A 12,461-nucleotide genomic window follows, 5' to 3' on the forward strand; every position below is an offset into this window, starting at 1 on the left:
CTTTAAGTAGACGAAATTTTCATACATTTATATTACAACTGAAAACAAATGTGTCAGTGTTAACGTCTTACTAGTTACAAAGCACTTTCTCGTACTCTGAATCACAGCCCTGTGAGATAAATAAGGCACATAACATTGTCCCTGTTTTGATGGTAGAGAAACCAATTGTCATTGGGTATCCTCACAAGCATACCTTTTAGACAGTCTACCGTAATAACTGTCACAACTCCTTCACCTCCGTCTCTCCTTTAGCATCCTGAAGGACAGGATTAGGGTTGTTAGTGACAAGAGTATTTACTTCTATAGGTCAGTAGTTCACATTTGCCATTGTATTTTTCACATTGCCATTTTCATTGCAAAAATGTGATAAATGTGCTCTTTCCTCTTTGCCAAATTTCTGTTACATAACTGCTGTTATTACAGACAAAAAAGTTGGCATTATGACTGCACAGGGTACCCCAGACACCCTTTACTGTGTCAATACCTGGCCAGCTGCCCAAGAGACCCTCAGGGAGCTCCAACAATCAAACAAACAAAGAAACAAACAACCTAAGCTCCCTGGTGATTCTGCTACAGAGCCAGGTTTAAAATCATTATGTCACATGGGAGAAGATGACGGTGTGGGAAGATGCAGAGTTAGCGTCTCCCCACAACTAGGGAGCCTGCTGGCCGCTGGTGGGGGACTCTGATGCCCAAGGAGATTGGAGGAACCCCAAAGTGAACCGGTAGGACGTAGGGGGACCAAGTGGGGAGGAGAAGTGGATGCCAGACAAGATCAGTGCCCCTGAGGCCGGGGAGATCAGGAGAGGCAGGCAGGAGGGGCCATCCAGGAGGAGCAGGAGAGGAGCAGAGGGCGATTGCCCTGCCCACTGGGGCCGTGGGAGCCTCTGACCTCCCAGGCTGGTCCCCTACAATCCAAAGCCCCCTCTAGGCGACGTGGGTTCTGGGAGCATAGGAGGGAGGCCAGGGAGATTAGGAAAAGCAGGCGGGAGGGGCCCTGTGGGAGGAGCAGGAGAGGAGCAGAGGGTGATTGCCCCACCCACTCGGGCATGGGGAGCCTGCTGACCTCCCAGGCCAGTCCCCTCCCCACCAAGACCCACCCCTCCCTGCCAGCCACATTGGTCCTCGGGGCATAGGAGGGAGGCCGGGGAGATCAGGAGAGGCAGGAGGTGGTGGGGCGGTAGCCCTCTGGGAGTAGCGAGAGAGGAGGGGAGGGCGTTTGCCTCACCCCCTTGAACCCAGGAAGCCTGCTGGGATCCCAGGTAAGGTCTCCTGCCCTCTGAGACCAGGGGTGGGGGGCATGCCTGGGCCCCTTCTGTTCCTTGAGCCTAAGCCCCACCCCCTACTGTCCCCAGGGCCTTTTCCAGCCCTGTGGGTCCTGAGCATTGGCCCCACCCATTGTCCAAACCGCACCCTTGCTTACTCCCTGCCCTCCACAGCCAAGGCCTTTCCCCCCATTTCTTGTTTTCTTCTCCCTCCTCCTCTTTTTTACTATTGTGGTACTGATGTACCTTCCGGTTGATTCATCTATATTTTATTTTTATATTCTCTCTAACATATCTGTTAGTTTCCTAGTCTAATTTTATTTTTTACTTTGTTATTCGGGTATTTTTGTTTTTTGGGGTTTTTTTGCCACCCCACGTGGCTTGTGGAATATTGGTTCATGAGCCTGGGGTTGGGCCAAAGTTCCTGCGGTGGGAGCTCCAAGTCCGAACTACAGGACTCACAGAGAACCTCAGACCCCAGGGAATATTCATCGCAGTGAGGTCTCACGGAGTTCCTTACCTCACCACCAAGAAGCAGCTCTGCCCAGCAGCCTACAAACTCCAGTGTTGGAAGCCTCAGACCAAACAACCAGTAAGACAGTAACACAATCCCACTCATAAAAAAAAAAAAAAAAAGGCAAAAAACTATGTCACAGATGAAGGAGCAAGGTAAAAACCTACAAGACCAAATAAATGAAAAGGAAATAGGCAATCTACCTGGAAAAGAATTCAGAGTAATGATAGTAAAGATGATCCAGAATCTTGAAAATAGAATGGAGGCATGGATTGAGAAAATACAAGAAATGTTTTAACAAAGATCTAGAAGAACTAAAGAACAAACAGAGATGAACAACACAATAGCTGAAATGAAAAATACACTAGAAGGAATCAATAACAGAATAACTGAGGCAGAAGAATGAATAAGTGAGCTGGAAGACAAAATGGTGGAAATAACTGCCAAGGAGCAGAATAAAGAAAAAAGAATGAAAAGAATTGAAGACCTCTCAGACAACACTAAACACACCAACATTCGAATTATAGGGGTCCCAGAACAAGAAGAGAAAAAGAAAGGGTCTGAGAAAATATTTGAAGAGATTATAGTTGAAAACTTCCCTAACATGGGAAAGGAAATAGTCACCCAAGTCCAGGAAGCACAGAGAGTCCCATACAGGATAAACCCTAGAAAAAACACACCAAGACACATTAATCAAACTAAAAAAAATTAAATTCAAAGAAAAAATATTAAAAGCAGAAAGTGAAAAACGAAAATAAAATACAAAGGAATCCCCATAAGGTTATCAGCTGATTTTTCAACAGAAACTCTGCAGGCCAGAAGGGAGTGGCAGGATATACTTAAAGTGATGAAAGAGAAAAACCTATAACCAAGATTACTCTACCCAGCAAGGATCTCCTTCACATTCAGTGGAGAAGTCAAAAGCTTTTCAGACAAGTAAAAGCTAAAAGAATTCAGCACCACCAAACCAGCTTTACAACAAATGCTAAAGAAACTTCTCTAAGCGGGAAACACAAGAGAAGGAAAAGACGCACAAAAACAAACCCAAAACAACTAAGAAAATGGTAATAGGAATATACATATCAATAATGACCCTGAATGTAAATGGATTAAATGCCCCAACCAAAAGACACAGACTGGCTAAATGGATAGAGAAACAAGACCCATATATATGCTGTCAACAGGAGACCCACTTCAGACCTAGGGACACATACAGACTGAATGTGAAGGGATGGAAAAAGATATTCCATGCAATGGAAATCAAAAGAAAACTGGACTGACAATACTCATATCAGATAAAATAGACTTTAAAATAAAGACTGCTACAAGAGATAAGGATGGACACTATATAGTGATCAAAGGATCAATCCAAGAGAAGATGTAACAATTATAAATGTTTATGCACCCAACAAAGGAACACCTCAGTACATAAGGCAAATGCTAACAACCATGAAAGGAGAAATCGACAGTAACACATGATAGTAGGGGACTTTAACACCCCACTTATAACAATGGACAAATCATCCAAACAGAAAATAAATAAAGAAATACAGCTTTAAATGGCACAATAGACCAGATAGATCTAATTGATATTTATAGAACATTCCACCCAAAAGTGGCAGAATACACTTTCTTCTCAAGTGCACATGGAACATTCTGCAGGATAGATCACATCTTGGGTCACAAATCAAGCCTTGGAAAATTTAAGAAAATTGAAATCATATCAGGCATCTTTGCTGACCACACTGCTTGAGATTGGAAATCAGTTACAGGAAAAAAACTATAAAAAACACGAATACATGGAGGATAAATAATGTGCTACTAAATAACCAAGAGATCACTGAAGAAATCAAAGAAGAAATTAAAATATACATAGAAACAAATGACAACGAAAACACAAAGGCCCAAAACCTATGGGGCACAACAAAAGCAGTTCTAAGCGGGAAGTTTATAGCAATTCAATCTCAACTCCAGAAACAAGAAACATCTCAAATGAACAATCTAACCCTACACTTAAAACAACTAGAGAAAGAAGAACAAAGAAAACCCAAAGTCAGTAGAAGGAAAGAAATCATAAAGATCAGAGCAGAAATAAATGAAATAGAAACAAAACAGTAACAAAGGTCAGTAAAACTAAAAACTGGTTCTTTGAGAAGATAAACAAAATTGGTAAACCCTTAGCCAGACTCATCAAGAAAAAAAGGGAGAGGATGCAAATCAATAAAATCAGAAATGAAAAAGGAAAAATCACAACTGACACTGCAGAAATACAAAGGATTATAAGAGACTACTACAAACAACTATATGCCAATAAAATGGACAACCACAGAGAAATGGAAAAATTCTTGGAAAGGTAAAATTTTCCAAGACTGAACCAGGAAGAATTCGAAAATATAAATAGATCTATCACAAGTAATGAAATTGAAACGGTAATTAAAAATCTTCCAACAAACAAAAGTGCGGGACCAGATGGCTCCACAGGTGAATTCTAGCAAACATTTAGAGAAGAGCTAACACCCATCCTTCTCAGACTCTTGCAAAAAATTGCAGAGGGAGAAATACTCCCAAATGGATTCTATGAAGCCACCATCATGCTGATAGCAAAACCAGAAGAGATCGCAAAATAAGAAAATTATAGACCAATATCACTGATGCACACAGATGCAAAAATCCTGAACAAAATACTAGCAAGTGGAATCCAACAGCACATTAAAAGGATCATACACCATGATCAAGTGAGATTTATCCCAGGGATGCAAGCATTCTTCAATATATGTAAATCAATCAATGTGAAACACCACACTAACAAATTAAGGAATAAAAACCATATGATCATATCAATAGATGCAGAAGAAGCTTTTGACAAAATTCAACACCCATTTATGATAAAAAAAAAAAACTCTCCAGAAATTGGGCATAGAGGGAACCTACCTCAACATTATAAAGGCCATATATGACAAACCCACAGCAAGCATCATACTCCATGGTGAAAAACTGAAAGCATTTCCTCTAAGATCAGGAACAAGACAAGGATGTCCACTCTCGCCGCTTTATTCAACATAATTTTGGAAGTCCTAGCCACAGCAATCAGAAGAAAAAGAAATAAAAGGAATCCAAATCAGAAAAGAAGAAGTAAAACTGTCACTGTTTGCCAGTGGCATGATACTATACATAGAAAATCCTAAAGATGCCACCAGAAAACTACTAGAACAAATAAGTGAATTTGGTAAGGTTGCAGGATACAAAGTTAATGCACAGAAATGTCTGGCATTCCTATACACCACCAATGAAAAATCAGAAAGAGAAATTAAGGAAACACTCCCATTTACCATTGCAACAAAAAGAATAAAATACCTAGGAATAAACCTGCCTACAGATGTGAAAGACTTGTACTCAGAAAACTACAAAACACTGATGAAAGAAATCAAAGATGACATAAACAGATGGAGAAATATACTATGTCCGTGGACTGGAAGAATCAATATTGTGAAAATGACTGTACTACCAAAAGCAATCTACAGATTCAGTGCAGTCCCTAGCAAACAACCATAGCATTCCTCACAGAATTAGAACAGAAAATTTTACAATTCGTATGGAAACACAAAAGACCCGGAATAGCTAAAGTAATATTGAGAAAGAAAGAGAGAGTTGGAGGAATAAGGCTCCCCAACTTCAAACTATACCACAGAGATACAGTAATCAAGACAGTATGGTACTGGCACAAAAACAGAAATATAGATCAATGGTACAGGATAGAATGCCCAGAGATAAATCCACACACCTGTAGTCAACTAATCTATGACAAAGGAGTCAAGGATATACAACGGAGAAAAGACAGTCTCTTCAATAAGTGGTGCTCGGAAAACCGGAGAGCTACACGTAAAAGAATGAAATTAGAACACTCCCTAACACCGTACACAAAAATAAACTCCAAATGGATTAAAGACTTAAATGTAAGACCAGACACTATAAAACTCTTAGAGGAAAACATAGGAAAAACGTTCTTTGAGATAAACCACAGCAAGATCTTTTTTGACCCACCTCCTAGAGGAACAGAAGTAAAAACAAAAATAAACAAATGGGACTTAATTAAACTTAAAAGCTTTTGCATAGCAAAGGAAACCATAAACAAGACAAAAAGACAACCTTTAGAATGGGAGAAAATATTTGTAAGTGAAACAACAGACAAAGGATTAATCTCCAAAATATACAAATAGTGCATGGAGCTCAATATCAAAAAAACAAGTTAAAAAATGGGTGGAAGTACACCATGATCAAGTGGGGTTTATCCCAGGAATGCAAGGATTCTTCAATATATGCAAATCAATCAATGTGATACACCATATTAACAAATTGAAGGAGAAAAACCATATGATCATCTCAATAGATGCAGAGACAGCTTTCAACAAAATTCAACACCCATTTATGATAAAAACTCTCCAGAAAGTAGGCATAGAGGGAACTTACCTCAACATAATAAAGGCCATATATGACAAACCCACAGCCAACATCGTCCTCAGTGGTGAAAAACTGAAACCATTTCCACTAAGATCAGGAACAAGACAGGGTTGCCCACTCTCACCACTATTATTCAATATAGTTTTGCAAGTTTTAGCCACAGCATCAGAGAAGAAAAAGAAATAAAAGGAATCAAATCGGAAAAGAAGAAGTAAAGCTGTCACTGTTTGCAGATGACACGATACTATACAGAGAGAATCCTAAAGAAGCTACCAGAAAACTACTAGAGCTAATCAATGAATGTGATAAAAGTAGCAGGATACAAAATTAATGTGCAGAAATCTCTTGCATTCCTATACACTAATGAAGAAAAATCTGAAAGTGAAATTAAGGAAACACTCCCATTTACCATTGCAACAAAAAGAATAAAACACCTAGGAATAAACCTACATAAGGAGGCAAAAGACCTGTTTGCAGAAAATTATAAGACACTGATGAAAGAAATTAAAGATGCTACAAATAGATGGAGAGATATACTGTGTTCTTGAATTGGAAGAATCAACATTGTGAAAACGACTATACTACCTAAAGCAATCTACAGATTCAATGCAATCCCTATCAAACTACCACTGGCATTTTTCACAGAAGTAGAACAAAAAATTTCACAATTTGTATGGAAACACAAAGGACCCCGAATAGCCAAAGCAATCTTGAGAACGAAAAGCAGAGCTGGAGGAATCAGGCTCCCTGACTTCAGACTATACTACAAAGCTACAGTAATCAAGACAGTATGGTACTGGCACAAAAACAGAAATATAGATCAATGGAACAGGTTAGAAAGCCCAGAGATAAACCCACGCATATATGATCACCTTATCTTTGATAAAGGAGGCAAGAATATACAGTGGAGAAAAGACAGCCTCTTTAATAAGTGGTGCTGGGAAAACTGGACAGCTACATGTAAAAGAATGAAATTAGAACACTCCCTAACACCATACACAAAAATAAACTCAAAATGGATTAAAGACCTAAACATAAGTCCAGACACTATCAAACTCTTAGAGGAGAACATAGGCAGAACACTGACATAAATCACAGCAAGATCCTTTTTGACCCACCTCTTAGAGAAATGGAAATAAAAACAAAAATAAACAAATGGGACCTAATGAAACTTCAAAGCTTTTGCACAGCAAATGAAACCATAAACAAGACCAAAAGACAACCCTCAGAATGAGAGAAAATATTTGCAAATGAACCAACTGACAAAGGATTAATCTCCAAAATTTACAAGCAGCTCATGCAGCTCAATATCAAAAAAACAAACAACCCAATCCAAAAATGGGTGGAAGACCTAAATAGACATTTCTCCAAAGAAGATATACAGACTGCCAACAAACACATGAAAGAATGCTCAACATCATTAATCAGAGAAGTGCAAATCAAAACTACAATGTGATATCATCTCACACCAGTCAGAATGGCCATCATCAAAAAATCTAAAAACAGTAAATGCTGGAGAGGGTGTGGAGAAAAGGGAACCCTCTTGCACTGTTGGTAGGAATGTAAATTGATACAGCCGCTATGGAGAACAGTATGCAGGTTCCTTAAGAAACTAAACATACAACTACCATATGACCCAGCAATCCCCCTACTGGGCATATACCCTGAGAAAACCATAATTCAAAAAGAGTCATGTACCACAATGTTCATTGCAGCACTGTTTACAATAGCCAGGACATGGAAGCAACCTAAGTGTCCATCAACAGATGAATGGATAAAGAAGACATGGCACATATATACAATGGAATATTACTCAGCCATAAAAAGAAATGAAATTGAGTTATGTGTAGTGAGGTGGATGGACCTAGAGCCTGTCATACAGAGTGAAGTAAGTCAGAAAGAGAAAAACAAATATCTTATGCTAACACATATATATGGGATCTAAGAAAAAAAAAAGATCATGAAGAACCTAGGGGCAAGACAGGAATAAAGATGCAGACCTACTAGAGAATGGACTTGAGTACACGGGGAGGGGGAAAGGTAAGTTGGGACAAAGTGAGAGAGTGGCAAAGACGTATATACAGTACCAAATATAAAATCGATAGCTAGTGGGAAGCAGCTGCATAGCACAGGCAGATCAGCTCGGTGCTTTGTAACCACCTAGAGGGGTGGGATTGGGAGGGTGGGAGGGAGGGAGACACAAGAGGGAAGAGATATGGAGATATATGTGTAACTGATTTACTTTGTTATAAAGAAGAAACTACTAACACACCATTATAAAGCAATTATACTCCAATAAAGATGTTAAAAAAAAATGGGTTGAAGACCTAAATAGACATTCACCAAGGAAAACATACAGTTGGCCAAGAGACACATGGAAAGATGCTCAGCATCACGAATTATTAGAAAAATGCAAATCACAACTACAATGAGGTATCACCTCATGCTGATCAGAATGGCCATTTTCCAAAAATCTAGAAACAATAAATGCTGGAAAGGGTGTAGTGAAAAGGGAACCCTCCTGCACTGTTGGTGGGAATGTCAGTTGATCCAACCATTATGGAAAACAGTGTGGAGGTTCCTTAAAAAACTGAAAATAGAACTGCCATACGACCCAGCAATCCCAGTACTGGGCATATACCCTGAGAAAACCATAATTCAAAAAGAGATAATGTACCACAATGTTCACTGCAGCACTGTTTACAATAGCCAGGAAATGGAACCAACCTAATGTCCATCGAGAGATGAATGGATAAAGAAGATGTGGCATGTAAATGCAATGGAATATTACTCAGCCAGAAAAAGAAATGAAATTGAGTTATTTGTAGTGAGGTGGATGGACCTAGAGTCTGTCATACAGAGTGAAGTAAGTCAGAAAGAGAAAAATACGATATGCTAACGCATATATATGGAATCTAAAAAAATACATATGGTACTGATGAACCTAGTTGCAGGGCAGGAATAAAGAGGTAGACGTAGAGAATGGACTTGAGGATGTGGGGTGGGAGGGCGAAGCTGGGGCGAAGTGAGAGTACCATCGACATATATACACTACCAAATGTAAAATAGTTGGCTGGTGGGAAACAGCAGCATAGCACAGGGAGATCGGCTCGGTGCTTTGTGGTGACCTACGGGGTGGGATAGGGAGGATGGGAGGGAGGCTCAAGAGGGAGGGGACGTGGGGACATGTGTATGCATATGGCCGATCTGCTTTGTCGTGCAACTGAAACTAACACTGTATTGTGAAGCAATTTTATTCCAATAAAAATCTATTAAAAGAAAAATGAATAAAATCATTATGTCTGTGGAAAAATTTCACCATACGAATACTGAGTAGAGTGTGGTAAAATTCTGGAATCCTTTGGGATGGTCTGTTTCTGCAGTTTGGCCAAATTGAATTTTCATCTTTTCTTCTTGTAGTAACAGGATTATTTTGGTTCTGTTTTCATACCTCCCACATCTCTTCAGAGCTTATTATTACAAGGCAGTTTTCAATGAGCCTTTGAAGACCTTCATTTCTGCATTTATATTGGTAGATTCATTGCTGTCATTACGTTCTCCCTGGTGTTTCATAAACATCACTTTCTAAGGTATTTACATGTATTGGTTTATTTTTATAAATTTATTTATTTTATTTTTGGCTGTGTTGGGTCTTCGTTGCTGTGCGTGGGCTTTCTCTAGCTGCGGCAAGCAGGGGCTACTCTTCGTAGAGGTGAACAGGCTTCTCATTGCAGTGGCTTCTCTTGTTGCCGAGCACGGGCTCTAGGCACACGGGCTTCACTAGTTGTGGCTCGTGAGCTCTAGAGCGCAGGCTCAGTATTTGTGGCGAACCAGCCTAGTTGCTCCACGACATGTAGGATCTTCCTGGACCAGGGCTTGAACCCATGTCCCCTGCATTGGCAGGTGGATTCTTAAGCACTGTGCCACCAGGGAAGCCCACATATATTCGTTTAAAAAAAAAAGCCACTATTTTATTTCAGAGTTGTCAGTGTCCACAATGGATGACATGCAAATTAATGTTAGTCCTTTCTATCCCCTTGATAATCTTTCACATTCCATTTGGAAATTTTAAATTTTGGGTGAAGAGCAAAGCTTGAGTTCACCCTTTCTGAGCAACAGCATCCATACTGCTCATGGGTTTGTCTTTCTTGAAGTGCTGAGCGCTTGGCACTTGTGTATCTTTGGATTTTGACTTCTTGATTAGTTATATTCTTGGACAAACAGCTATTGAGCAGATACTATCTAAGTCTGGAAACTCCTATACATTTCTTATCTCCTCAATCCTTTTTCTTAAATTGTTCTTTTTCAAACTTCCTCTGAGTTTGGTCTACTTGACATTAGATGTCCTGTTACAGCAGTGTCTGATGGCCCTTGCTTGACCTTGGTCTCTGTGCACTTTGCTTGCTGTTAGGTCTCGTTTCCACTTACAGAGCTAAGTATTGGTGGACTGGATTGAGATTGCTATTAATCTTTCTCTTGTGAATACAAGCAAATTAAATATACCAAATAGAGTTAGGGTAGTTACTAAACAAACATTTTTTTTGATATATTAGCTGACTATTAAGTCCTCTTCTTAAACCAGCCCAGGACAATAAATGTTAGGTTTTATTTCACTTTTTTAGTTTTATCTGTTTCATATTAGTGATGGGCTATCCTCAAGCTGTCGGTGACTTGAATCTTGTTTGGGAATTGTTCTCTGCCATCTGTGAACTATTTTGTAAGTTACATTTCTAGATTTTAAAGGCATCTGAGAAGACTTTACATGAAATCTGTTTAGGATGCAGAAAAGAAAACAATGGCCTTGGTTTCACAGAAGTCATTACAATTAATTTTTTTTTCCATTTTTGGCAGCTAGCAAGATCTTTCCCACTAATTTAATGTTTAGAAAGTATGTTTGGCTTTTATTTTATTTTATTTTTTTATTGAAGTGTAGTTGATTTACAATGCTGTGATAGTTTCTGATGCTCAGCGAAGTGATTCACCCCTTATATATATGTATATGTGTATATATGTGTGTTTGTGTATTCTTCTTCAGATTGTTTTCCATTATAAGTTATTTCAAGTTACTGAATAAAGTTCCCTGTGCTATACAGTAGGACCTTGTTGTTTATCTATTTTATATATAGTAGTGTGTATCTGTTAATCCCAAACTCCTAATTTATTGTTTGGCTTTAACTGTAAATACATGCATAGAAGTCATTGCAACGTTAGGCCAATTATTTTTTTTCATAATTTTATGTAAATTACGTATAACTTTTAAAATTTGAAACATGTTTTGTCCAGTATTGATTATTTATTACAGTTCTCAATTTCAAATTTTCTTGAGTTATTTCTCCCACGAGGAGCAACCAGAAAATTGCTGGGAATGGCATGGGTCTGAAAATTGGAGGTCCTCTTGCCTTGTGTCCTGTAGATTCAAATCTGACCAGAGTGTGCTTTGCATCTTCCCTTTCAGTCTTCTCCAGCCACAACTGTTACGTCGCCTAATTCTACACCAGCTAAAACTATTGACACATCCCCTTCAGTTGATTTGTTTGCAACTGCATCTGCGGCTGTACCAGTCAGGTTAGTTCATGAGAATGCAGCGAACCGTTTATTAATATTATGATCAGGTTTTCATTTTATTTTTGTGTACCAAACCCAGTGACTTCACAAAATGAGATGTAGTCCTAGTAAATGTGTGATATTTGGGGTTATTTTCAGGTACATAGACTAAGTTCTTCTATACTTCATACAGTTACTTAGGCTTGTACCTCTCAAAGTGTAAGAAAGACGTAAGCTGTGGAAATCACCTTGGTGCTCACACATTTGGCAAAGGAAGTGGAAGAAAGATGCACACACTTCAGGTTCTTCTGAAATGGATGATATGGACAGTGTTTTCTGAAATTAGTTTCTTCTTGTGTGAAATTTAAAGGGTGTCTTAAAGTGCCAAGAAATGAGATGAAAGGAAGTGAAGTGAAATGAAATGCTTGTAGTTGCAGGCCAATTAGCTGGTGCATATGAGGAAATCAAACTCTGGCGGTAGGAAGAAACCATCAGGATGTGCCTAATTGCTTTTTTAAAATATTTATTTATTTATTTGGTTGCACCAGGTCTTAGTTGCGGCAGACAGGCTCCTTAGTTGTGGCTCATGGGCTCCTTAGTTGTGGCAGGTGGGCTCCTTAGTTGAGGCTCCAGGAATGCTTAATTGCAGCTCCAGGGCTCCTTAGTTGTGGCATGTGAAC

The 12,461-nt window shown here is 39.2% G+C and overlaps 1 protein-coding gene across 9 annotated transcripts in view; it reads left to right on the forward strand.

Moving 5' to 3' along the window:
• The window catches only part of SNAP91 (synaptosome associated protein 91), a 158,378-nt gene that overhangs the window by 82,705 nt on the left and 63,212 nt on the right, over positions 1–12,461 (forward strand). For 7 of the 9 annotated variants that reach the window (XM_067702663.1, XM_067702665.1, XM_067702669.1 and 4 more), the window contains exon 11: positions 11,669–11,802. In XM_067702663.1, coding sequence (XP_067558764.1) covers positions 11,669–11,802 — 134 coding nt within the window. The remainder of the gene's footprint in view (positions 1–11,668; positions 11,803–12,461) is intronic. The other 2 variants (XM_067702670.1, XM_067702667.1) reach the window with 1 other exon arrangement.

This window comes from Pseudorca crassidens, chromosome 13 (assembly GCF_039906515.1).
Source record: "Pseudorca crassidens isolate mPseCra1 chromosome 13, mPseCra1.hap1, whole genome shotgun sequence".
Lineage (NCBI taxonomy): Eukaryota > Metazoa > Chordata > Mammalia > Artiodactyla > Delphinidae > Pseudorca > Pseudorca crassidens.